The sequence below is a fragment of the Choloepus didactylus genome, chromosome 19 (genome assembly GCF_015220235.1).
Source record: "Choloepus didactylus isolate mChoDid1 chromosome 19, mChoDid1.pri, whole genome shotgun sequence".
Lineage (NCBI taxonomy): Eukaryota > Metazoa > Chordata > Mammalia > Pilosa > Megalonychidae > Choloepus > Choloepus didactylus.
In genome coordinates, this window is record NC_051325.1 from 65,815,391 (window position 1) to 65,842,711 (window position 27,321).

Genomic DNA, 27,321 nt, shown 5'->3' on the forward strand with positions numbered 1-27,321 from the left:
GCGTCCCGGCGGCCCCCGCGCCAGGCACTTCCGGTGGCGGCGCCGCTCGGGAGGAAGCGCCGGTCGGCCGCAGGGGCGGAAACGGGGACGCCGCTCTAGCCGGTGAGGCCGGCGCGGCTCTCGGTGGCGGCGGCCGGGTGACAGCGCCGGGAGCTGGGAGCCCGAGGGGGCGGCCGAGGCGGGCCCAGGGGAGCGTTGGGTTTCTCGCGTCGCCGAGAACCGCGTCAGCGTGATAGCAAAACCCCGGCGGGGCCTGCGGAGGGAAGTGCAGGCCGCGGAGCCGGCTCAGCCCCTCCCCGGGCGGCTGGCCTGGGGCGGGCGGCCTAAGCTCCCGGAGCCCCTGTTCTCATCTTTGAAAGAAGGAGTGGCCGTGCAGGTGGTGTCGGGTTGCTGTGAGAATCTTGTGGCGTGGCTAACAGCCCCCGCTCGGTGCAGCGCGGCCTTCAGAGTGAGCTTCGGAACGAGGACCCCAGACTCCTGAGGCTCAGCTACCTTCTCGTCCTTGCAGCTCTGGCCTTTGCAGCCTCCTCTCCAGGACTCGGGGACCCGCCGCTGCCCTCACCCCCAAACTTACCAGCCTCCTGTAGTATGGATGAGGAGAGCCTGGAGGCGGCCCTGCAGACCTACCGCGCACAGCTGCAGCAGGTGGAGCTGGCCCTGGGTGCTGGCCTGGACTCGGCTGAGCAGGCGGACCTGCGCCAGCTGCAGGGGGACCTGCGGGAGCTGATCGAGCTCACAGAGGCTAGCCTGGTGTCCGTCAGGAAGAGCAAGCTGCTGGCCACACTGGATCAAGTGCACCCGTCCCAGGAGGATGCCGAGTACCTGGCTTTCCAGAAGGCCGTGGCGGAGGGAGTGGAGGTACCCGTAGCCCCAGGGGCAGAGCCGGAGCCCGACAAACCTGCGCAGGAGAAGGAGGAGGGGGAGGAGGACGAGGAGGAGGAGTTGAGTGGGACAAAGGTGAACGCCCCCTACTACAGCCCCTGGGGCACCCTAGAGTATCACAACGCCATGATCGTGGGCACGGAACCGGCAGAGGGCGGCTCGGCAGCTGTCCGGGTGCTCTACCTCTACCCCACGCACAAGGCCCTGAAGCCCTGCCCGTTCTTCCTGGAGGGGAAGTGCCGGTTCAAGGAGAACTGCAGGTAAAGCCCTTGGCGCCTGGGGCCCCGAGGCCATGGGGCATTGGGGGCCTGCAGAGAGGGCCAGGGTCGTGTCGTCCTCCTTGTTGCCATCGGGCCGCTGGCAAGGAGAGAGCTCAGGGGCGGGGGCTGATTCCCACAACAGTGTCACCCTTGGTTCCTTGTTTCCTTTGATGCTGCTTGGCAGAATCAGGAAGTACGGGAAGCCTAACACTGGAAAGATGAGTCTCCCAGATTCATCACCGGTTTTATTCTTCAGAATGAAACTTGTCTTTTTAGCAGTTTTAGTGAGATACATTCACACTCCACACGGTCCACCCATAGTTGGTAATCAGTAGCTCTCAGTATAATCACAGAGTTGTGTGTTCATCACCAAAGTTAATTTTAGAACATTTTCATTATTCCGTAAAGAAAAACCTCATAGCCCTTATTCCTCCTGTCATTCACTCTTAGCGTTGGCGTGGTACCCTTGTTACAGTTGATCACTGAATATTAAAACGTTACCGTTAACTCTGGTTCGTAGTTTGCATTAGGTGTATTTTTCCCCATATGCCATCTTTTTATTAACATCTTTTCATGGTGATGTATGTTTGTTACAGTTTATGAAAGAACATTTTTATATTTATACTGTTAGCCACAGTTGTTCACAATAGGGTTCGCTGTGTTATACGGCCCCATCTTTTATCCTCTGGCTTTCCTTGTAGTGACATACACGACCCTAAACATCCCCTTTCAACCACAGTCACACACAGTTCAGCCCTGCTAGGTATACTCACGATAATGCACTATCATCAGCTCTGTTTCCAAACATCTACAATCAACCTAATTAGGAATTCTGTATAAATTAAGCATTTGCTCCCCATTCTCTACCCTTACAGAATGAAAATTTTAAATGTACTTTCATTATGGAAAATTTTAAATATGCACCAAGTAATAGAGAGTGGGTAAGGCGTGCTCACACCCTGTTAGCCAGCTGCTTCAAATGGAAATATTTTACCAATCTTGATCCATAGTTCTCCTTGCCCTACTTTTTTTTTCTTCCTGGAAGATTTTAAAGCAAATTCTAGAAATTACTGTCTTTCTCACCTATAAATAGTTCAGCATGCATCTCTTACTGAAAAGGATGTATATATTTTTTTTAAAAAGTCATCTCATGAATAACAAATTTTACAGTAATAGCTGGTTCACACACAAATTTCCACAATTGCTGCGATATCTTTTTCCCTTAAGTATGCAACTTGTTATTTGTGCTCCCTTTTACGCTATCTTTGGAGGGATCATTTACTGAAATGTGTGGTAGATAATTTTCTTTTTTAGCCAACAGTACAGGGTAACTGTCCCTGGTTCTTTGAGTGCCTTATTGCTTTATGGGCTCTTGCTGCGTTCAAAATCTTATTGGGCAAATTTCTTCTTTTCTCCCCTCCTCCTTTCTTTGTAAGTTTTGTTGAAGTATGACATACCTGCTGAAAAGTGCAGGAATTCTGAGTGCACGCAGGGCATATTCTCAGAGAACACACCTGTGGAGCTGCAGCCCTTCAAGGCACGGGAAGAGTAAGTGCTTCTAGTCTGTCTGCTGCTATTCTCTCTAGAGGTCCCCTCCACGTCACTATGTGGTGTCCCCTATGATGGCAACAGCCAGTGCTTACACCTGGGCCTCCTGGGACCAGGCACTGTCCCAAGGTTTCCTGCACGTAAATGCATCTAATCCGCACAGCAGCGTGAGAGGTGGGCCCGCTGTCATCTCTGTCAGATGTGGTCGCCTAGGTCACCTGCCAGGTCACCCAATTTGGAGGGGTGGAGCCGGGCCTGCGCCTGCGTGTTCAGCTCTGCATCTGGCCATGCTGCCCAGCTCTGCTGACTGGCTCAGCTCCAGGCTTCCCCTGATGGCTTCCAAAGCATCTTGCAAATACCTACCTCGCCGACACCCAGGACCGATAAGTTGTTTTCTACAATTTGCTTTGGATTTTTTTAATAAATGAAATAAAATCATATAGATAACGTTGAAGTACCCTTTGACACCCCCAGTCACATTCTCCTTCCTCTCCCAGGGTTGGCTATTACTACAAATCTGACATTTGTTTTTCTAATACATTTTAATTCTTTACAGACATGTGTATCTGTAAATAGTAGATATGGGTACTTTATTTCTTTTTCATTTTAAATAAATGGTATTGTATGATATGAATCATTTTGAAACTTGCTTTTTTCACTAGCTTGTTTTCAAGAGACATCATGTATCTATAAAGCTATTTCATTCATTTTAATTTCTGTATTATATTCCCTCATATGACTATGACACATTACTTAATTCTGTCCCCTTCCAGTAGTTTCCAACTTTTATTTATTACAAACGGCATGCACTGGCCATCCTAGTTCACATCTTCTTTTGCTCTGTTCTCACCTCTGGGTGGAATCCCAGCGCGCCTTCTTGGTTGGAGAGTATGGCGTGTTCCAGTTTCTCCTGGCAGTCCCGGTCTTCTCCACACTTGCCCACACTTCTATTATCTGACTTTTAAATTTGTGTCCAGTTAAAGCTGTGAAGATGATACCTTGATTTAATTAGTATTTACTCGATGACCAGCAAGGTCAAGCATTGTTGTATGTTTGTTGTAACTTGACCTTTCTATACGTCAATCTCCTCATTTATTAGGAGACGAAAATCACATCTCTCAGTTGCTAAAAGGAAGGAATGCATCGATAGATGCAAAGAATTTAGAACAGCACTTAAGATGCAGTAAGCATTCAACAGATTTTTTATTTTTATCTTGTTACTTTAAAAAAGCAGACACAGGACACAGATACAGAGCCCAGGGAGTTAAAATCCAGTGGCCACCCTGGAACCGCCCTCCCTGCACCTCAGCCCTCCAAAAAGAGCCACTGACCTGACTTTTATCACATGGTCACTTCCTTGTGTTTTTAAAATGGCTTATCACCCAAGTGTAACCACGGTGTGCAGACTGTGGTTTAGTCATGCCCCTTTTAGAATCAGGTTTGTCTGACTCCGCCATCTGTGTGCTCCTCCTCTGTGCCTGGCCTGGCCTCCATGCTTGTCTGTTGAGGTCCTGGACTCTTGGGCCCCTGTGGCTCCTTCCTGCACACTGGTCACTGGACCCCAAGGCCAGGTAGACTCGGGCTGAGTCCCGAGGTCGCACTCTCTGTCGGACGTCCGCCTCTCGCTCCTTTTGGGTGGTAGCAGCTGTGGACACTCGGTGCTGAGCTCCTTTAGTTCATCGGGGTTGCCCAGTGGAGATGTTCTACTCCTGTCTGTTCATTTTTATTTGTTAGGATGTTATAAGGAGACACCACTTTAGCCACCCAGTGATACAGTTCATATAGGGAGACAGGATAAATGCTTGATATTTTTGCTTTGTTTTCCTAGTTTCTGAGATAATGAATTGCTTTCCTTTTATCCTGAGAAGGTGATGAATTAGGGTTTTGTTGTTTTTTAATTTTATGAACTCATGGATTTAAATATATTTGATGGATTTCAGTCCATTGCAATTCTGATCCTCAGTGAAGCTCAAAGTGTCCCGACTTGGACCAATGGGAACCTTGTCACTTAGTTCCTAAGTCTGTTTACACAACCCTCGTGGTCTTCGGTGGCTTGCTTGCTGCCTGGAGGTCAGGATGTCCCACACTCACCGCGTGTTTCCTGCCCCGGCCTGGAGCAGCCCGCCCTGGAGGCCCTGGGCTTTGGGGAGGAGTAGTTCACCACCCACGGTACCGGCGCCGCCTGCCCGTCCTTTCTGGATGGGCCCTGTTTCTAGGTCTCCTCAGCAGACAGAGCTAGTTGGACACGTGCATACACATGGACACACGTGGACCCACACAAGCACACACATCTATCTGTGTTTTTAAGGATAAAATATTTAGTAAGTTCATACTAATATTTCCAATTCAAGTTGTGGACTAATGTGATTTTACTTAACTGGTTATGGATTACATCTTTATTTCCTTCTTTTCCACTCCAAGGACACTGGTTCTCAAGGACATGGGGCGGAGAGAATCCCAACGTTCTGTAATTACTTATCTTTCTAATCACGCCTTACACACGCAGCACTCAGAACAGCAGAACTCTTGTCACCACCACCACCAATTATGTTTATTAAAAACTGTTAAATTCTTTTGCATATACTATCCACACTCCACTCACCATTTTTTATTATTGTATTGACAGCACTAGATGTACTTTGTCAGATCCAGTGGCCTTTACAAACCTCCGTCTCCTTTTTAACCCTCAGGCTCAGTGCTACAAGGAACTGAATGTTCAGTGTTCAACTTATGTGCACATGTTGATGTCCTTCCAGTCATTCTGGTTATCTGAAGTTCATTCCCCAGTAGATTCATCAAGAAGGGTTCCAGGGAATGATGTTCTCCGAGATCAGGCATAGAGATAAACTTTTGGTTTGGTTCCTTTATACTTGAAGGTGTGTTTTGTTGGATATAAGATCCTTGGCTCATCCTTGAATATAAGATCATTTATGTGCTTCTCACATGAAGCGTTGCTGTCGAGAAGTCTGATGACAATCTAATCTTCTTTCTCTTAAAGATCACATGCTTCTTTGGCCTTTGTGCTCAAGGACTTTTTTCTTTAAGTTAATTGGTTTTACTGGGCTGCATCTTGCTGTTGACCATTCTGAATCTAAATTCCCAGAAACTTAGTGCCCTTTCAACATGTAGGGTTTTGTTTTTTTTTAGAAAAGTTAGAGGTTTACAGAAAAATCGTGCATCAGATACAAGGTTCCCATGTACCACCCTATTATTAAAAATTATTGAACACTCCACAAATGTGTGTGTCATCTGTGTGCAGGGCTGTGCTAATCGTCTCTGCCATTCCAGTCTGAGGGTACGTGCTGCCAGGGGACATGATACATAGTTTCATATCTTTTTTATCTCAAGGAAGTTTTCTTGAATTACAGTTTTTAGTATGTGTTGTGTTGTCCCTATTGATTCATCTTTACTTGTCTTTTAATAGTTGTGACTTTCTCAACAATCTTTTTTTTCTTTCTTTTTTTAAATTAAATTTTATTTATTTATTTATTTGTTTTTTCTCATCAGTCTTTTTTATCTCTTTCTTTTTGATCAAACTTTTAGAATATTTCTCTTTTTTAGCCTTTTTATACTTAAGCCATGGTTTGTTGTGCTTATTTGTTCTTATGCATATTCTAATTGAGTTTTCATTTCACAAGTGGATTTTTGTTTCATTTCTGATTCTTTTTAAAATTCTGTTACTTTGTGTCTGAGATTTGCTAAATGTGATTTATGCTAGTCTTTCAAGTCTTGTATCATTTTCATGATGTCTTATTTTGCTTTTGAAATTGAACTTTGCAGTTTTGACCTGTGGTGGGTTTTTTTTTGGTTTTGTTTTTTGAGTAGGCCTTTTTGGTGACCTTTCATTTTTATTCTGTTCTTTATTCTCTTTTTTCTTGTAGTAACTTTGCATGGTATTTGGCCTCAATACTTTTCTGTTGCTCGCTTTTATGAGAAATTAATTTTATTGAGCTTTTAGAAGAAAGCTGGTTTTAAATAGCTTTTCTAGATTCACACAGCACCCTCTTCTGTTATTTCTGTTTCATGGAGGTTTCTAACTAATTTTATTTTTTGGTTAGCCTACAGTAAAGGTGACTCTTTTTGGTGTACTGCTGCACTTTTTAACACAGTTACGGAGTGGCGTGACCACCACCGCCATCAGTCCTGGTGGTTATCTCACCCTAAGAAGCTCCCCTGTGTCTCCTGCTGCACTCTCCGTCTTCTCACCCCAAAGCCCTGGTGCTTGTGGTCCATCCCCACATTTTTTCTTTCCAGGAATTTCATGCACACACACACACTTTGCCTCAGCAGAATGCCTCTGAGGTCCAGCCAAGTCATGTGTATAGAAGTTCTTCTTTATTATGGAGTGGGAGCCAGTAGTGGGTGCCACAGTTTGTCCTGTTGCAGGACATCAGGATCATTTCCAGTTCTTAGCTGTCAGAAATAAAGCTGTTGTAAACATTTGTGTTCAGGTCTTTGTTTGGACGTGTATTTCCTTTTCTCTTGGGTAAATACCTAGAAGTCAGTGGCTGCATCATGTGGTAGGCGTGTGTTTAACTTTTTAAGAAACTCCAAAACTTTTTTCCAAAGCGGAATGCACCATTTTACATTCCCATCGGCAGGGTGTGAGCGTCCCAGTTCTTTCCCATCCTTGCCAACACTTGTGGTCTGTGTTTTTAATTTTAGCCATTCTGAGAAGTGTGTGGTGGTATCTCGTTGTGATTTAAATTGCATCTGCCAAATGATCCTGGGATTCACGGAGGCCCTGATGGAGCCACTTGGCGCTGGTCTTGAGCATGCCATCTGGATCGGCTGAGAATGTTCAAAAACCTCAATCGCTGGTTCCTTTGTGTGTAAGAGTTTGGTCCTCAGTTTATCCCTCTCCTCTCGCATTTTACTACAAGCTGCAAGGAAGAGCAGGCCGCACCTTCCTCACTGCACTTGGACATCTCCTCAGCTAAACATCTAGGCTCACCACTTGCAAGTCCTGCTTTTCCTCCGACATCAGAGCACGCTCTCACCAAGTCCTCTGCCACTTGATCACAAGAATCACCCTTCCCTGCAGTTTCCAATAGCACATTCGTCTTTTCCTTCCAAGGCCTCCTTGGAGGTACTTTTAACGTAGATGTTTCTTCCAACAGTCTCTTCAAAGCAATGTAGGCTTTTTCTGTCAGGTGCTTCACGGTTCTGCCACCTCTACCCATTACCCAATTTCAAAGCAGTGTCCACATTTTTAGCCTTTTGTAATAGCAACCCCTACTTTCTGGTACCAAAACTGTCTTCGTTTGCTAGGCTGATAGAGTGAATACCACACAGTGATTTGACTTAAACAGCAGGAGTTTATTGGCCCACAGTTTTGAGGCCAGAAGACCAAAATCAAGATATCAGCAAGGCTTGCTTTCTCCCAGTGTCTGTGGGTTCTGGTGCTGGCTGCCGGCCGTCCTTGGTGTTCCTTGGCTTGTGTCTCTGCCTCTGTCACATGCAACACCCTCTCCTTTTTCTGGCTTCTGTAACTTCTGGGGTCTCTTTGTAAGGCCTCCAGTAACCCAGATGAAGACCTGCCCTGCTTCAGTTGGCCACACCTTGACTAAAATAACATCTTCCAAAGGACTGACTGACAACAGGCTTATGCTCACAGTCATGTGGGTTAAGATCAAGAACCTGTTCGTTGGGTGCATAATTCAGCCTACCTCACTAGCTCCTTTGCATTTCCATGTAGTTTTAGAATCAGCTTGCCAACTTCTACTACCCTGCTGGGATGTGACCAGGTTTGTGTTGACCCGGTGGGGGGGAGTTGACATCTCACCAGTATTGGCTTCTCCAGTCTGTCACTGTGCTACTCTGTCCATTTGTTTAGATCTTTAATTTCTACTAGCATGTTCTGAAGTTTTCAGTGGATAGGTCTTGCACTTCTTTTAAATTTATGCTTAAATATTTTATTCTTTTTTATGCTATTATAAATGGAATTGCTTTCTTAGTTTCATTTTTGGATTATTCATTGCAAACATTTAGAAAGGCAGTTGATTTATTGGACCTTGTATCCTGCAACCCTGCTCAGTTTCTTTATTAGCTCTAATTGTTTGTGTGTGTGTAAATTCCTTAGGATTTTTTATATACAATATGTCATCTGCAAATAGAGTTATACTTCTTTCTTTCTAATCTAGTTGCCTTTAATTTCTCTTTTTGCCTTATCTCCATGACTAGAACCTCCAGGAGAGTGTTGAATAGAAGTTGTGAGAGTGAATTAACTTGTTCCCAATTTTAGGGGAACCGTGATGTGGGTTAGCGCCAGGTTTTTTGTTTGTTTGTTTGTTGTTTATCAGGTTGAGGATGTTCCCTTATATTCTTATTTTTCTTGGGTTTTTAATCACAAATGGGTATTGGATTTTGTTATATGGTTTTTCTCTATCTAGTGAGATTATCTTTTTTTTTTTGGTCTTTCATCTATAAAAATGTTGTATTCATTGAATTTTGGATGTTAAAGCAACTTTGCAGTTCTGGGATATGGTGTGTAATACTTGGGTATGGTGTATAAGCTTTTTGATGTGTTGCTGGATTCAGTTTGCTGATATTTTGTTAAATATCAAACAGTGTTTACATCTATGTTTGTAAGGGATAATGGTCTGTATTTTTTTTTTTTATGTCTTTGTTGGCTTTGGTATCAGGTATATTCATAAAATATGTTCAGAAGTGGTTCCCTCCTCTTCCATTTTCTGAAAAGTTTTTATAGACTTGGTAATACTTCTTCCTTAAATATTCGATAGAATTCATCATTGACACTGCACTTTGTAGGGAGGTTTTTAATTACTCATTCAGGTTCTTTACTTAGTATAGGTCTATTCTGATTTTCTGTGTCTTCTTAATTTTGGTAAATTGCAACTTCCCAGAAAAATTTCCCTTTTATCTAAAGTATTTAATTTGTTACCATAACATTGTTTATGATACTCTTTTATAACCCTTTTAATTTCTCTGGTGTCTGTAGTGGTCGTCCCTACATTGATCTTTTCAAAGAAATAACTTTTGGTTTCATTGATTTCCCCTCCCCCATTTTATAATTCATTAATTTCTGCTTTGATCTTTATTATTTCCTTCAACCTACTTTGGGTTTCACTTACTCCTTTTTTCCCCCTACCTTCTTAAGGTGGAAGGTTAGATTATTGATTTGAAATCTTTCTTGCTTTCAAATATAAGCATTTAATACTATAAATTTTCCTCTAAGCATTGTTTTAGCTGCATCCAATAAAATTCTTTCCTACTTAAAAAAAAATTTTTTTTAGAGCAGCTGTAGATTTATAGAAAGGTCACACAGAAAGTAAAGTTCCCAAATACTCCTCGCTGCCATACACCCATGGTTTTCCCTATAATTAACATTTTGCCTTAGTATGGTACACTTGTTAAAGCTGATGAACCAATATTATTATAACTATTAACCAAAGTACATAGTTTGCATTAAGGTTCCCTCTTTGTGTTGTAGAGTTCTATGGGTTCTTAAAAATTTTTTATTGTGGAACATATATACAACCTAAAGTTTCCCACTTCACTTAAGTGCATACAGTTCCTTGGTGTCAGTTACATTCATGATGTCATGCTGTGATGAATACAATCCAGTACCAAAACTTTTCCGGCACCCCAAACAGAAATGCTACCAATTCAGCATTAACTCTCTGTATCTAATAACTGTTGATATGCCATATTTTCATTTTTGTTCAGTTCAAGATATTTTATAATTTGCCTTATGATTTCTTCTTTTATCCATGGCATACTTAGAAGTATTTTGTTTCATTTCCAATACAAGGGCATTCCCAAAATTTTATTTTGTTGTTGATTTTTAACTTGATTTTATTGTGGTTGGAGTATATAATTTGTTTAATTTAAATCTCTGTCAACTTATGGCGACTTGTCATAGGGTCTGTTTTGGAGACTGTTCCATGTGCTTCCAGAAGGAATGTGAGCTCCGCTGTTGTTGCAGGGACGCTCTGTGTGTCCCAGGCCAGGTAGACGGCAGTTCTGCTCCCGTCCTCTGTGTCCTTAATGGTTTCTGTCTGGTGGTTTGGTCAACGACTGCGACAGAAACACTGAAGTCTCTCACCGTCATTGAATTGTCTAGTTTTCTTTTTAACTCTGTCAGCTTTTGCTTCGCAGTTTCGGGGGCTTTGTTGTTAGCTGCGTATACCTTCCTAAACGGAGTGGCCTTTTCATCATACGAAACGTCTCTGTTGTCTCTAGTACTCCTCGTTTAAAGTCCCTCCAGTTCTCTTTTGGTCGCCTGTGTGTGTGTTTCAATCTTAAGTGTATCTACTGTATACAGCGTATAAATGCATTTTGTTTTTTTTACGCACAATATAATCTTTCCCTTTTGATTAGAGTGTTTCGTGGATTTACACATTAATGTAACTATTTCTTTAGCTGCATTTACCATTTGCTGTTTGTTTTCTGTCTCATGCCTTTGTTCCTTTTTTCCTCCTTTTCTTCCTTCTTTTGTATAATGTGCCATTTATTTTCCATTGACTTTTTTAGTTAAACATGCTTCATAAGGCCGACACTGCTGCCTCTGAGCACACTGTACATCCCTGTATTGTTCAGGGTGCTACTCCTGACACTAGCGGTCACCTCAAAGCGTCCCCAGGCCATTGTGTCATGTGTGTGCCTCATGCTGGGTCCCGCTTCACACACAGTCGTGCACCGGAGCGCTGCCGGGCTCCCCAGTAGACACTAACTGCTCCCCTCACCTTACCGTGCCACAAGCACCGGCATTCGGAAGGTGCCGCGATGGCGGCTCCCCCGGGCACCCCGGCCTGTGGCACCCTGTTCACAGTGACCGGGTGCGTTCCAGGGCAGCCTGCACGTGCACCGTAAGTCAGCGGGCCACTACAGATACGGCACGTTCTCCTGAGGACACACCATGGTTTCCAGGATGCAGGTCATTCCCATGGAGTTGTCTCCCACTAGCAAGTGGGGGCCTGGCGGGGACCGGAGTTGCCTCCTGGAGCCCTGCTCGGTGCAGGGTCGCACTCAGCAAGGCGGGCCCTGGTGGCGAGCGCGCAGTTCTGAGGCCGGGTGCGTTCCGCCTGTGGTGGAATTAAGGCCGGCTCGACTTAACCTCACTGCAGCTGGTGTGTTACTGTCATCGTGGGCTGTGAGGATCCTCTGCTGATTGTTTAGCTACACTTTTTTTTTTTATAGTCACATATTTATGTATTCACCACCATCACCACTATCTATATAAGGATATCTCCACTTCTTCCACAAAGCAGAAGGAAGCGTCAAAGAAGGTAGAGAGACAAAAGAAAAAAGAAAGAGAAAAACAAACAACATGACAGCTAGGAAGCAAAAGAAGGAAAGATGGCCTTAAACTAAAGTAGAATAAAGAGTCGGACAACATTACCAATGTCAAGAGTCCCATACCTCTCCCTTATGTCCCCCTCTTAAATGCATTTAGCTTTGGTATATTGCCTTTGTTATATTAAAGGAAGCATAATACAGTATTTCTGTTAACTATAGTCTCTAGTTTGCATTGATTGTATTTTCCCCCAGTACCTCTCTATTTTTAACAGCTTGCAAGGATCATTTGTTCTCCCTCATGAAAAAACATATTTGTACATTTTATCACAATTGTTGAGCACTTTAGGTTTCACTGAGTAATGCCATCCCAGTCTTTGTCTTTCCTCTTTCCTTCTGGTGTCCCACATGCTCCTAACCTTCCTCTTTCAACCATACTCAAAGTCATCTTTGTTCCATGTACTTACATTGCTGTGCTGCCATCACCCAAAATTATGTTCCAAACCTCTCACTTCTGTCTTTTCCTATCTGTCTGTAGTGCTCCATTTAGTATTGCCTGTAGAGAAGGTACCTTGTTCACAAACTCTCTCACTGTTTGTCAGAGAATATTTTAAACTCTCATATTTAAAGAACAGTTTTGCCAGATATAGGATTCTTGGTTGGCGGTTTTTCTCTTTCAGTATCTTAAATATATCACATCACTTCCTTCTTGCCACCATGGTTTCTGCTGAGAAATCCATACATAGTCTTATCAAGCTTCCTTTGTATGTGATGGATCGCTTTTCTCTTGCTGCTTTCAGGATTCTCTCTTTGTCTTTGAGGTTTGATAATCTGATTATTAAGCATCTTAGCATAGGCCTATTCAGATCTATTCTGTTTGGGGTACACGGCGCTTCTTGGATCTGTAATTTTATGTCTTTCATAAGAGATGGGAAATTTTCATTGATTATTTCCTCTATTATTGCTTCTGCCCCTTTTCCCTTCTCTTCTCCTTCTGGGACACCCATGACACGTACATTCCTGTGTTTCTTGTTGCCATTTAATTCCCTGAGATGTTGCTCATATTTTTCCATTCTTTTCCCTATCTGTTCTTTTGTGTGTAGGCTTTCAGGTGGCTTGTTCTCCAATTCCTGAGTGTTTTCTTCTGCCTCTTGATATCTGCTGTTGTATGTCTCCATTACATCTTTTATCTTTTGTGTTGTGCCTTTCATTTCCATAGATTCTGCCAGTTGTTTTTTTGAACTTTCGATTTCTACCTTATGTATGCCCGGTGTTTTCTTTATAGCCTTCATCTCTCTTGCCATATCTTCGCTAAACTTTTGGAAGTGATTTAGCATTAGTTGTTTCAATTTCTGTATCTTAGTTGAAGTGTAAGTTTGTTCCTTTGACTTGGCCATAACTTCGTTTTTCTTAGTGTAGGTTGTAGTTTTCTGTTGTTGAGGCATCTGATTTCTTTGGTTACCCCAGTCAGGTTTTCCCAGACCAGAATGGGCTCAGTTCCCAGAAGGAGGAAATATTCAATATCAGATTTCCTTGAGGGTGTGTCTTAGAAGATTGACACAACCTGTGAGGCCTCGAGCAGCTGTGCTTTTCCTAACCTGCCCAGCAGGTGGTGCCTGTCAGCCTGTCACTCCCAACTGGTGTAAGGAAGTGTGGTCCATGGCTGTTTTCCCCCAGGCTCCGGGGTCTTGTTCTGAATGGAAGGCGGGTAGTAGAGCTGGGCACCACCTCTTTCCTCTTAGGGAAGATACACCCCTAGGGAGTTTTCATTTGCATTGAAATGGGTTCTTTGTCTCTCTGACTCTGTTATCTCCACCCTAGTCTGGGTCAGAGCGCTGCGAGCTGAAAATGGTTGAGGCTTTCTCTACTGAGCCGCTCAGGTTGAGAGAGAGAAAAAGGGACAGAAAGTCCTCTTTCAGGGCCAGTCCATGGCCCCCAGTTTCACCCACCGGCCAGAGATAGCACCCGGAGATAGTCCTCTGGGCTCCCCCTCCCAGCACAGAGAAGTCCCCTGGCTCTTCAAGGTCAGTCATCACTAAAAGCCTCTGTCTACTTGTTGGGGATTTGCAGCTTGCATTGAGCAGTCCACATTTCTCAATTAAAACCCCAGTTGGAACTGGACTGAGGTACATCTGCTAGCTTGGAGAGTGCTGCTCTCTAGCACAGCCAGGCTTTGCAGTTCGGACTGTGGGTGGAGGGGTTCCTGGCTCAGGTCCTCAGTTTCTACTCACAGATTCCATGCTGTGATCGCGGGTATTCCTCTCAGTCCAGGTTGGTGCATGGTGTATGGACAGCACGGTTGTCCTCCCGCAGTTATTCCAGATCATTTACTAGTTGTTCCTGGGTGTTTATTAGTTGCTCTGGGGGGACTAACTAATTTCCACTCCTCTTTATGCCACCCAAGCTATACTTTTTTTTTTTTTTTTTTGATAAGCATGTAGATTTATTTTAAATCAGTTTGGTACATGATACAGATTGGTTTTGCAGTTCTGAGTAAACTGAAGTAGAAATTTCTAAATACAGCAGTGTCTACCTGTACAACAAGTATCCATAAGATAAAATAAGGTAGCTGGTAGAACTACATCTGCAAGAACAAATCAGATGAAAAATCTGAAAAGGTTTCTACATACCTTCTGGATTACAAAAACCCAAAAAATTATTAATGGCTCAAGATATTAAATTGCTAAAAGAAGGAGGGAAATGGTACTGAAAGGCTGTTGAGTTCTGTTGCAAGAGCTGCTCTTTAGATTTGCGAAATCTAACACTTTTTGTTAGAGTGGGCCTCAAAATTATAGAAGGTGAAAGGTGTCAAATCAAGCCACATTTTCACAAAATTTACTACTTGTGTTGATATTAATGTATGACAAGGTATTCATTATCCAGATAAATGCCAGTTGTACCACTGTAGCTAATTTTTGCTCATTTGGGATGGAATGGAAATGCTGTATATTTCCAAATGTATTTTGTAGTTTATAGCTCTTATTAAAAACTAACAGCCATGGCACTATAATAAATTTTATGAGGTACCTAGAATATTACTGCTAATGGAAACACAAAGTGTGAGGGAAACAAAGTGTGAGGTAAACTGACCTATCTTTTCCCAAAAACCTTTGAAGCCAGGGATTTTAAACAAATCAGGCACTTGAAAATATTAGGTGTATGTACAAATGTGCAAGTAAAACAAACTTTAGCAGTACCAACAAGTAACAGAAAATAGTAAATCTTCATTTGAGACCCTTTAATATAATTATCAAAATAAATGCAAAGAGTTTCAGTTTATGAAATGGACCAAAGCAATTTGTCTTTCCTACTATAAGATTGAAAACCAAGTGCTAAACTTAGCCACTGTAGCTAAATAAACTAAAATTAAAAAACTTTAATGGTAATCTAGAAAAACAAAAGGCTCATTTTAAACTAATTTAAACCTCTGAACTAATCCAATATGTCGAAGGCAGGGGAGAAGGTACCCTTTCAAAATTTTTTCTAAATTGAAAAAACTAGTGCTTCACAAGAAAACTACAGAAGTAAAAGTATGCATGCTCATTACACTATGGGAATTTAAACCAACAAGAAAGGAAGGGAGAGAAGGATAAAGAAAGAAAGAAAGCTCAACCTAGTCATACAAGGGTAGTCATAAAACAGTAATAGTAAACATCTACAGTCATCTGATCAACCCAAAATTCTTAGATTTTTCTAAATTCACATTGGTCATATCTGTTGGGTGAAAACTCAAAATGATTGTCTCATTTAAAGAATCAGTAAATGATTCTAAAAGCGTACATCCTTCTTGCCTTGTGAAAGTTACTTTTCAAGAAATCTTGGTGGAAATCCTTTCGAGGTACAATGTTACGATGCTTTTTTTGAAGTACAAAGGAAAATATAATTAAACCAGTTATATCTCTAATTATGTTTTTTTAACAGCCATTAAGAAAAATGTTGGGAGGTTTAATATCTTAATGCTTTCAAATTTGTATCATCCTTTAGGTTAAGTTATTCAGCTCTAAAGTAAAGTAGACAAGTTTTCAACTAAATAGTAACAGTATAGATCTAAAAGTAAGTTTACTACTGCTCACATCAGCAGTTACGTCCTCAGAACCAACCTTTTACCTTCCTTAATGTGAAAGAACAAATCACAAACGGTTCAAGTTACAGTCTACCTTTCAGTCTGTCTCTTAAAGCACTGTTCTTTATTTTCTCAATGATATAAGGTGCTTCACAAGTATGAATGATAACCTGCTATATGGTTTGTTTCCCTTCATTTCTTTAAATCTGGAATGTTATTCCCTGTGTGGCTTTTTATTTCTAATGTAGAAAAATAACTTATCAAGCACAGTTTACTCTAAGGATATAGTTCAGTACTATTAAATTTATACATTTATTCCATGTTTTAAATGATAGCCAAAAATCCACCCGATTGATGGTCATTCAGCACATTCTTCTCAGTTCTGGTCACTAATCATATCCTGAGTCAGGATGGAAGTAACGCAACTTTCAAGCTTTAAAATGACTAAATTTAAACTGCCAAGAGTCATGAGGTTGTCTGCTCAGGACAATATTTTCCATCACTTACAAAAAGTTACATTTGGCATGTCAAGAAGAGAGAACATAATCCCACAGTAACAGCTATTTAAGATAAAAGACAGCCATAAGGATTCATGAAGAATGTTTTAAATATTCCTGTTGAGCAAAACGATTTAACTGATTTTTCAAGGACAATGCTCCAAATTATCCTATATGCATCCTTGGGATAGCGTCTTCCATGTGGGACATCTTGAAAAATAATATTTTTGTTTTAACGAATTATTTAAATGAACCGCAGTCTGTGTTAATTTGATGATGTTTTATAGAGTGTGGTAATTTCATTCTTTAGATTTGCAGAATTTATAGAGAAGGAAAATTACAGCCTGAACACCCAGGACGAGGACAATTCCTCCAATAAAACTGGCTGCATCAAAGGTCAACTTCCGTGGAGGTTGTGAGGTTGGAGTCAAAGAGGTATTTGTTGTACCTGATGTGGTCACTGTGGGGGAAGCTTCAGGAGAGGCCGGCTGAGTTGTGGTTTTGACTGTAGAGTTGGCTGGCAATGGAGTGGCAGTAGGAGCAGAACAGAATTCTGTGCCATTTTGGCAATCACTAGCTGTCGAATTATGTGAACAGTGGCTCTGATCTTCTTTACATTCTATCCAGAAGCAGGTGGTACCAGCAGTGCTAGCACTGACACAGGATAAGCAGTTGTTGTAGTTTTCACACACTGCTGGTGCTCGAGTGGTGGCCGGAGAGGGGGGCGTCGGGGCAGTCTTGGCGGTGGGCATTGAGGTCGTGGGTCCAATCACGGTTGGAGTGAGGGTCCTGTTGTCAGCCGCAGACAGCACACAGATGGCGGCCAGGCAAGTGGCGGCCCAAAGCAGCAGACCAGAGAGCCCCGATATCGCATCCTTCATGTTGGTGCTCGAGCAAAAGTTGCAGCGTACAACGCTGGGTCCACCCCTCAGTCCCAAGCTATTTTTTTTCAATGTTATTTTCTTAGGAGTTACTCTAGGGATTCCAGTTTGCATCTTCAACTTATCCCAATGTACATCAATACTAACTTCATTCCTTTAAAGAATAGCAATTTTTCTACAAGATCGCTCCATTCCTTTCCCTGCTTTATGCTTTGTCATATATATTACATCTCTATATGTTATAGCCCCACAATAGTTATAATTATTGCTTTAAACTTATATTTTCTAAAGAAATTAAAAGAAGAAAAGAGAACTATATCCATACATCTGTAGTCTTTTACATTACCCATGTGTGTACCTGTGAGTTTGAGTTACTGCTTGCTGTGATTTCTTTCACCCTGAAGGACTTCCTTTGGTATTTCTTGTGGTACAGGTCTGCTACACCAAAGTTTCTCAGTTTTTGTTTTTCTGGAAATGTATTTTACCCTCACATTTGAAGGATAGTTTTGCTGGATAAAAAATTCCTGGTTGACATTTTCTTTTTTCTTTCAGCGTTTTGAAATGTCATCACCCTGGCTTCTGGACTCCATTGTTGTTGATGAAAAGTCAGCCATTATTGAATTGTTCTGTACGTGAAGAGTGATTTTTTTCTCTTGCTGCTTCCAGGAGTTTTTCTTTGTTTTTGGCCTTCAGCAGTTTGTCTAGGATGTGTCCAGGTGTGGAGCTTTCTGCATTTATCATAGATGGGATTTGGTAAAGTTCTTGGATCTACGGATTAATGTTTTGTTTTCCCAAATTTGGGAAACTTTCACCTATTCTTTAGCAAACATTTTTTTCTGTCCCTTCTCTCTCTCCTCCCCCTTTGGTCCTCCCTTACACGTATGTTAGTGACCTAGACACTGTCCTGTCACTGGGTCTTTGAGGCTTGTGCATTTTTCCTCAGTCTTTTTCTCCAGGTGGGATAATGACTACTGAATTTTCTCTTCTGCTGGTGAGCCTGAGTGAGTTTTTCATTTCAGTTACTGTACTTTACATCTCTGGAATTCCCATTTGATTCCTTTTATATGGCATCTACTTTTCACTTAAGATTCCCTATTTGTTGACCCATTATCATTATTTTCACTTAATTCTTTGAGAATATGGTAGCTGCTTTGAAGTCTTTGTTGCTAAATTCAGCATCTGAGTCCAGATTCTGCATCAGACGTTATTGGCTGCTTTCCCCCCCTAAATATGGGTCACACTTTCCCCTTTGTTTGCATGTCTTGCAACTTTTTGTTTAAAACTGGAAATTATAGACGATATGTTGTAGCAACAGTGGGTTCTAAATTGTTTTCCCCGGCTGGTGGTGGTTGGTGACCTTCCTGGGCTTCAGCTGCAAAGTCTGGCTCCTCTGTCGTGTGCAGTCTCGGCTGCCTCTGCCTGGTGTTTTAGATTTATGCTCTTGGGTCTTGTGACATGTGCATGCAGTTCCTCGAGAGCCAGGGATGCCTGCAGAGCCGGGCCCTTCTGTGGCGCCCTCCTTTTCAGGGTCCCCTGCTCACCCCAGCTGGAGTCCCAGCCCTGTCAGTTGTCCCCATTCATTTTATCAAGTTCCCCGCTTTCAGCTGACCACACCTCGGGTTTTGCGCCTGCACCAGGTCAAGGCTGCCCCCTCTGGAGTCTGCTGGTTTTCACAGCTGCCCTCGTGGTGGTGAAACAGTTGTATTTGCTGACCAAGGAGTCGGGGTGTGGAAGCTCAGTCACGAAGGCTGCAGGGCTCCCACTGTCCTCACGCAGCGCTTGGAGCTGCTCAAGAGCAGTTGCTTCTCGGAGTGCTGTCTGCCTTTGGTCCGTCTCCAGAGCCCAGAACGGTGCATTTCGACAGTTTTATCCGGCTCTAGACTGTTTTTCTATGGGGAGGATTTGTGACCTCTTTACTTCACCATTGCTCCAATTCAGAACCTTCTGTGTAGTTGGGTTTTCAGGTTTACGTTTTTACTAATTCTGGAATGTATTTCCGTGAATGTTGTGACATAGGTAGTGGAGTTTGTTTGTTTTCTGATAGAAAACCGATTTTTTATTTTTCCTTATGCATTCAGTTGTTCCTGACCCCTTTGCAGTGCCTTCTCCCTCGTGTGTGGTGTTTTCCTCTCCCTGAACAGGGCTCTTGCCAATGTGCACTTTTTCCCCCGGATCACTTTGTTCTCAGCATTGTTTTACGTTCGCTCTATGGATTCGCCTTGAACGTCACTGTTCCCCCTGGCTGGACATGTAGGTGATTTCCAGTTCTTTCGTACTTGGTTTAGCACCCTTGTGGCTGGCTCTTGGCACACCTTCATCAGTGTTTCTGTAGAATTGTTGCGTGGGCATACTTGCCGGGTTAAAGAGGGTACTGCATTTGGAGGTTCTGAGACTGCTGGAGATGCCTCCAGAAAGGTGTGGTTAATCGATGGTGTGTGTGTGCTGCGGGGGTATTTGGCCTCATCCAGCTCTGGGGTCGAGTCTCTCCTCTTGAGCACACTGGGGTGCGCCTCAGCTAAACGAGACGTTTCAGCCGTGTAGTTTCCACCTCAGTGCAGCAGGGCACAGTCTTGCAGCCGCTGTTGCCACTTGGTCGTCGGTAGGGCCCGGAGGACCTGCGACCGTCAGGCATTGGGGGGCTGCACACCTCCAGGCCAGGCGGTGTCAGGGGCTGTCTCTGTCCACCTGGGGGAGGTTAGTGACTCCCTCTTCCACCCCCCGATTCCTCCTGGGAAGACAGCCAAGCCCACTCTCCCAGTGTGCACATCCGTTCCTGGGGGCTGGGAAGGGCCTCCTCTTGAAATGATGGGACACAGTAGTAGGTGGTGTTGAACCTTTCCATGTCTTTCCTTGGCAAAGTTAAAGGTGTGGTTCTGTGGCTGTCTCCATGTCCCCCCCACCCCCACCCCCGCACCGTTCCAGTTTGCTAGAGCTGCCGTCACGCAAAGTACCAGAGACGGATTGGCTCCTACAAAGGGGGCTTATTTGGTTACAAATTTACAGTCTGAAGGCCATGATAGTGTCCACAGTAAGGCCTCAACTCGAGTACACCTTCACTGAAGGAAGGCCGATTGCGTCCGGAAAACCTCTGTTAGCTGGGAAGGCACATGGCTGGCGTTTGCTGGTCCCTGGTCATATTCCAGCTCCTCTCTCAGCTCCTGTGCATTCTTCAAAATGTTGCTTTTGGGGTGTTTTATCCTCTCTCAGCTTCTCTGGAGCAAACACAGGCTAGCATTTCCAAAGTATCAGTAAAAGTCTGCTTACAGCAGCCGTCTCCAAAATGTCCCTCTCAGCTGCTCCCCAAAGGGTCCCTCTCAGCTGCTCTGGGCTCCTGTTTGTGAGCTCTTTACAGGACTCCGGTGATTAAATCAAGATCCACCCTTAATGGGTGGGGTGACACCTCCATGGAAATTATCCAGTCAGAGGTCTCACCCACAGTCGACTGAGTCACATCTCCATGGAAACACTCAATCAAATGATTCCAACCCAATCAACACTAACAAGACTGCATTAAAGAACATGGTGTTTTGGGGGACATTATACATCCAAACAGTCAAACAGCCCTCCCCCCCCACCCCGTGGTTTTGGTTTTGATTTCACCGGTTCACTGATATCCAAAGGTGCAGACATCAGTTGTGTAACTAGGTACTCCCCGTTGGTTGGGGAAGACTCAGTCATGTGCACACGTGTGTGTGCATACACACCTGCCTTGGTTAACTGCAGGTCACTGGGGCTCTGGGTCTGGTTGGTGGGTGGTGGGAAGCTCTCACACAAGGTCATTCGCCACGTTGCTGCCCCAGCCCAGGAAGCCACATGCGGCACTTCTCCTCAGAATAGCCAAGAAAGCACAAGTGTGTGTGTGTGTGCGCATATGTGTGCACATGTGAATGCACACACGTGAGCATGTGTATGTACTCATGCATCCGTGTGTGTGTGTGTGCATGTGCACGCATGCCTCTGTGTCTCGGTATGTGTGCCTGGGTGCATCTGTATATGTGTGTGTGTGGATATGCATGTATGTGTGTGTATGTGCGTGAGCGTGTGTGCGTCTGTATATGAATGTGCTTGTGGATATACATGTGTGCGTGTGTGTGTGTCACTGCCTATACATCTGTATATGTCTGCACGTGTGTGCACATGTGTGTCCCTGTCTTCCCCCTTCAGGGCAAGGCTGGTGTCCTTGCTCTTGGGGACCATGTCTGAGCCCCGCCCACGCCCTCTCTGCAGGTTCTCCCATGGGCAGGTGGTCTCTGTGGATGAGCTCCGCCCCTTCCAGGACCCGGACCTGAGCTCCCTGCAGGCCGGCTCTGCGTGTCTGGCCAAGCACCAGGACGGCCTCTGGCACCCCGCACGGGTCACTGGTGAGCCTGGGTGGCGGTGCAAGTGGGTCACACACTCCACACCTGACTGGGGGACTTATATGTCCTTTGAGTGACAACTCTGTGTCTCCACTTCCTTCCTGGCTTGACACTGAGACGGCACAGCCGGCATTTCCTCTGTTCTTGGCGGGTTTCGCCAAACCACAGGGTACTAACAGCCCTCTCCGTGTTCCAGGGTGTTGTTAGCAGGTGGCCATTCCCTGCCTCCCACGGGTGGGCAGAGGGGCCCTGGATCTGAGGCCACAGTAGGCTGGACCCAGTCCTGTGAGGACCCCCCTTCACTCCCCGCCTCCCACCGTGGCTCCGGATCATGAGCTGAGGCCTTTGCCCCCCACCTTAGATGTGGACAGTGGCTGCTACACAGTCAAGTTTGACTCGCTGTTGCTGAAGGAGGCTGTGGTGGAGGGGGACAGTGTCCTGCCCCCCCTGCGCACGGAGGCCGCAGAGCTCTCTGACTCGGACAGCAGTGATGCTGATGATTCCAGCCACGGCAGAGGTAGGGGTGCCTGGCGGCAACACGTGGGCCCAAGGGGATGCAGGCATCCAAGCAGACCTCCAGAGAGCAGCTGAGCAACAGTGCAGGTCTGTCCTTGGCATGCGGAGGCAGCATGGGGGAGGCTGGGGGCCAGGCATTGGGACCCCCCAGTGAAGAGACGGCCTGTCCAGGGAGCATGTGTGCAGTGACAGTCCCGCACAGTGAGAATCTGTGAGTGTGCACGGGGCCGGGCAGAAGGGATGGGCCATGGCCGTGGCAGGGTGGGCAGGCGCGGGTGGATGTTGGGCGCACAGGAATTGACTGACGGGGTGAGGGGTGCAAGTGGGCAGTGGGCCGGGTGGCACATGCAGGAAACTTGGGAAGGAGTTTGGGCAGCAGCCTCTGGCCCCCCCAGAGCCACTTAGAACCTGTTCTGTCATGTTGCTGGCCGTTTCCAAGGCCCCATTTCCAGGGTGATGGGGGATTGCGGTTGAGTGGAGGACAGTGCTCTGAGGTCTGGCCGTGGGGTAGGGAGTGAGGCAGGGTGGGGAGAGGGACCGTGAGGGAGGCCGTGGGGTGGCCAGGCTGTGGCCCTGGCATGTAGGAGGCCGCAGAACTCCTCGCTGAGCTTGGACCACTGGGTGCTCTGCCTGCTCTGCCTGAGCCCCCAGCAGGCCCAGGCAGTGGGCAGGGGCCTGGGGTACAGAGTGCGGCCCCAGCTGCAGGTGCAGTGCAGCGGGTCGCTGCATCTGGCTGTGTCCCAGCCAACCAGGCCCTGCTCTCTGCTTCCTGCAGTCGTGGACGTGGGAGCTGCGGACTGCGGGAGCTGCAGCTCTGCCTTCGCCGGCTGGGAAGTGCACACACGGGGCATTGGCTCCCGGCTTCTCGCCAAGATGGGCTACGAGTTTGGGAAGGGTGAGTGCGTGCGTGCCAGCTGGGGGTCCAAGGGTGCTGGTGGAATGTGCAGCCACAGAGGTCCCGCAGCTGCAGAGCCCACCCTGTGCCTTTCCAGGTCTGGGCCGCAACGCCGAGGGCCGGGTGGAGCCTGTCCACAGTGTGGTGCTGCCCCGAGGGAAGTCACTGGACCAGTGTGCAGAGGTCCTCCAGAGGAGGCCAAAGGGTGTCGGGGCTGGTAGGGCCCCACGCCCAAGAAGCCGGGGAAGGGCAGGTGGGCCCAGGGGCCGCCCACCCCCTCGCAACATGTTTGACTTCCTGAACGAGAAGCTCCAGAGCCAGGCTCCAGGGGTCCCAGAGGCTGCAGCTGCCCCAGGAAGTCAGAGCAGCAGGGAGACCTACCACGCCAGCGAGGGCTCCAGGAGGGCCCTGAGCCTGCGGCTCTTCCAGACGGAGGAGAAAATCGAGCGGACACAGCGGGACATCCGGAGCATCCAGGAAGCCCTCGCCCGCAATGTGGGCCGGTATGGGGTGGGCAGGGGTGTGGGCAGTGGGGGCGGCAGCAGCCTAGCAGGTGTCCCTCTGACCCTCTTCTGGGTACCCAGCCCTCCAGCATCATGCAGGAGCTCAGCTGACCCTGGCAGTGGTCAAACCCACCTGGGGGCTTTGGGGTGGGGGGGGCTGAGGTAGGCCCGGGGTCTGACCTGCAGTCCCCCTCCAGGCACAGCGTGGTGACCGCCCAGCTGGAGGAGAAGCTGGCCGGTGCCCAGCGGCAGCTGGGGCAGCTCCGGGCCCAGGAGGCAGGGCTGCAGCGGGAGCAGCGGAAGGCAGAGACCCACAAGAAGATGACGGAGTTCTAGAGCACCTGCCCGTGGGCGGCCTAGGCCCCTGCGCCAGCCCTGCTCCTGGCAGCTCTCGGGAAAGCCAGCTGTCACCCCACCCGCCAGGGGGCGCCCGAGGGGGCACTGGCCCACCTCCCCCACTTCTCACTGGGCCACATGGACACTGCTGACTGGAAAACGGGGTGCAGGGCTGTCTCTGGACACTTATTTGCCACCTCAGAAGTCTTGGGAGTTCCCTGAAGCAAGAGCATTAAAGTGGTTTCATTGGGATCTCTCCGTGGACTGGCTGGCTGCGGGGTCTTGGGGAGAAAGGTGCATCTGTGCAGGGTTAGGCCAGCGTCTTCCTCTCCTGGATGGGGCTTTGCAGGGTGCCCCCTCCCCGTGCTGCCCCAGGGGGAGACACAGGCCACAACCTGGTGGTGACGGTGGGTCTGGGAGGCCTAGGGCCCGGCTCAGCCCTGTGACCGTCAGGCCCCCACCTCACTGAGCTGCGCCTCCCTGCATCTTTGCCCGGCAGGTGTGGGCAGGTGGCATGGGCCGCAACCCCAGGCGGGGCGGCCGTGGGGAACTGCAGCTCAGAGTGGCTGTGACTGAGCAGCTGCAGCACAGGGCTGGGTGGCTGCGGGGGGAGGCGCTGAGCTGCTGGGGCAGGAAGCAGGCAGGGGCTCCTCCTGGCGCCCACGCCGTCCCCGCCCCCTGCCCCTGAGCGGGCTGCCGGAGCCGCCGTGCCAGGGGCCTGGGTAAGTGCTCACAGCAGCGTCCCCACTGGACGGGGACCTGGGCCACGCCGGGGAGGCCCACTGCCCGGGCCCCGCGTCAGGTCTTCCTGAGAGTCCTGGGGCGGCCCTGCCTGCCCAGGAGGAAAAGGGAGTGGGCCCAGGCCCCCACTTACACCACTGCTGGGCCATGGGGTGTTCGTGGGGTGAACCTGCTGTCTCGGCTGTGGGGTGGGGACCCTTCCCCATCCCCCACAGCTCTGCTGAGACCCCAGGAAGGGGTCAGGGCCTGTGGGAGGGGCAGCTGCAGGGCAGTGGAGAGCCAGAGAGCAGCAGCTGAGGGGTACTCGATGCTCAAAGCAGCCCCCTCCTGCCCCTTGCCCGCCCCCTCCCCTCGGCCCTGCTGCAGGTGGCTCGGGGGTGTCACCTGAGACCGAGGTGTCAAGCCTGGGCAGGTCAGTGGCTACCAAGTGTGTTCTCAAAGGCTCCCCGGCCCTCAGGCCTGAGCTGCAGGTGCCACAGCGGGCCTGGCTGGTCAGCCCTCGGCCACCTCCACATCCCCTGCTTCATTGGGAGGCAGTGGAGCCAGCAGGGCGCCACCCTCACCCTGCAGGACCTGGGGGCCGGAGGCGGGAAGGTGGGCACCGCCTCTGGGGGAGGAGGGGCTGCGCAGCCTTGGGGTTTCCTGTGTGCTGAGTCAGAGGCCCTAGACGGGAGCCCGCCCGGTGGGAAGCGCCAGTGTGGGGGCTGCCTGGGGGTGCTGCAGTCCCCTAGCCAGCCCCCCATGCCCCTCTGTCTTCTGCCCCAGGCCAGGCCCCGGGCTGCCACGATGAGCCCACAGGTGCCCTCAGCCCCTCCTGCCCTCTGGGTCGTGGGGTGCTTTGCCCTGCTCCTCTGGCTGTGGGCGCTGTGCACGGCCTGCCACAGGTACACCATTCACACCCCCGGGGGCAGAGTGGGGCCGCAGTGGGAAGGGGCTGCTGGCAAGTTGGTGTACCTGGCTCTGGGCGCACACCTCTGCCAGGCTGGCCCCACCTGCACCACCCCGGCCTGACAGACCCTCTCGCCCCAGGAAGCAAGCCCGGAGGCAGCAGACAGAGCTGCAGGGCAGTGGGAGGCCGACAGGAGCGGTGAGTGCCAGGATGTCCCCAGGGCAGTGGGGTCCAGCAAAGCCCCGGGGTACCGACCTGCCTCCTTCCCCACAGTCCCCGCTGAGGCGGCCCCACCTCTGCACCCTCAGCAAGTCGGACACCAGGCTGCACGAGCTGCACCAGGGCCCCCGAGAAAGCAGAGGTGAGCCAGGCGGGGCCGGGCAGCGGGGGACTCGGCTGCACGCACACATGACGCCAGTGCCTGGGCTGCCCACGGTCTCCCCAACCCACTTGGGGCCACCTGCTCCTGCCCCCTGCGTGACTTCTGCCCTGACCCCACTTCCAGCCCCGCGGCCTGCTAGCATGGACCTCCTGCATCCACACTGGCCGGAGAGGTTGTCGGCAGCCCCCTCTACCTTCGCACGCCAAGAGCAGCCCCGGCCCTGGCCTGCTAGTGCTGTGCCCCCCATCGGCCCTGAGGCCACCTATTCCAACGTGGGGCTGGTGGCTCTGCCCAGGGCCAGCCTGGCAGCCAGCCCTGTGGTGTGGGCAGGGGCCCGCCTGGTCAGCAACTGTGCCAGGCCTGGGACTGGACTGGCTGTGCCCGAGTATGCCTGCATCCGGAAGCCCAAGGGGACAGACGGGAGCCCCCAAAGTCTGCATCAGGGGAAGACGGAGAGGATGCCAGCCTCTCAGGTGAAGTGGGTGTGCGGGGGGGGGGGGGTCCTTGGCAGATGGGCAGTTCTGACCCCTGCCGGGATGGGCTTCCTCCCTGCAGGTGGACGCCCTGTACTCCAGGGTCAGCAAGCCCCAAAGGAGGGGCCCGGGAGCCGCCACAGCCCCGCAGGACTCCAGGGGTGACGGAGCCGTTCTGGCCCTGGGGAGTGACCGGGCCTCTGCTGCCCTCCCAGTCAGGGGCCTGGGTGTGGACAGCGGCCCCCTGGAAAACGTGTACGAGAGCATCCAGGAGATGAGGGCCCCCACGCACCCCGAGCCCCCCAGCTCTGGCTACTAGCATGAGTGGGCACATGCAGGGCCCAGACCCACCCCATCAGCCTCGGCCTAGGAAGGGTTGGTGACTGGAAACCCAGGGTGCTGCCCCAGAGGTGCCAGGGTGCTGCCTATTCAGCCGGCCAAGGCCCTTGTCTAAATAAATCGCCACCCTCCAAGGTCGTCTGCCCCTTCTTGGAAGCCTGGAGAGGGTGCGGGAGTGGTCTGCAGGACATTAGGGGGACACTCACTCCTTGCCTCGGATCGGATCCCGGCTGGGCCCGGTGCCTGGGCCCGGTCACCTGACGCCGTGCCCAGGCTGCTCGGGCTCGGGAGGTGGGGGCCGGCAGGTCCTGGGGCCTCCCGGGAGCGCCGCGGGCAGGCGGCCGCCGGGGGTGGGATTTGGACCCTGACCCCGCCTCGAGCCCCTGGCATTGCATAAGGGCGGGGGGCGTGCGTTAAAGAGTAACCTGCGCCCGGCAGGCGCGCCAGGCAGCCGCGGCCCCCGCTGCGGGTGCGGCGCGCGGGGCCGGGGGCGGGCGGGG

At 48.7% G+C, this 27,321-nt stretch overlaps 2 protein-coding genes and 1 pseudogene across 6 annotated transcripts; 2 read left to right on the forward strand and 1 right to left on the reverse strand.

Annotated features, from left to right (window-relative positions):
• Positions 1–29: 29 nt before the first annotated feature.
• On the forward strand, positions 30–24,249 carry ZGPAT (zinc finger CCCH-type and G-patch domain containing). Its single transcript, XM_037811272.1, has 7 exons — positions 30–102; positions 509–1,142; positions 21,617–21,750; positions 22,109–22,264; positions 23,039–23,158; positions 23,256–23,661; positions 23,859–24,249. Exons 2-7 carry the CDS (start codon positions 589–591, stop codon positions 23,995–23,997), a joined length of 1,509 nt encoding a protein of 502 aa, XP_037667200.1. The 5' UTR covers positions 30–102; positions 509–588; the 3' UTR covers positions 23,998–24,249.
• Positions 16,790–20,280, reverse strand: LOC119515389 (annotated as a pseudogene).
• On the forward strand, positions 24,158–26,955 carry LIME1 (Lck interacting transmembrane adaptor 1). Of its 5 annotated transcripts, none has more exons than XM_037811277.1 (6): positions 24,158–24,291; positions 25,504–25,622; positions 25,768–25,825; positions 25,901–25,988; positions 26,133–26,482; positions 26,565–26,955. In XM_037811277.1, the coding sequence occupies exons 2-6, from the start codon at positions 25,525–25,527 to the stop codon at positions 26,799–26,801; spliced, it is 831 nt and encodes a 276-aa protein (XP_037667205.1). In that variant the 5' UTR covers positions 24,158–24,291; positions 25,504–25,524; the 3' UTR covers positions 26,802–26,955. The 5 variants fall into 5 exon arrangements, with proteins under 5 accessions (XP_037667205.1, XP_037667204.1, XP_037667202.1 ...); XM_037811276.1 differs by having other exon boundaries at positions 24,174–24,306; XM_037811274.1 differs by lacking the exon at positions 24,158–24,291 and adding an exon at positions 24,401–25,332.
• Positions 26,956–27,321: the final 366 nt, after the last annotated feature.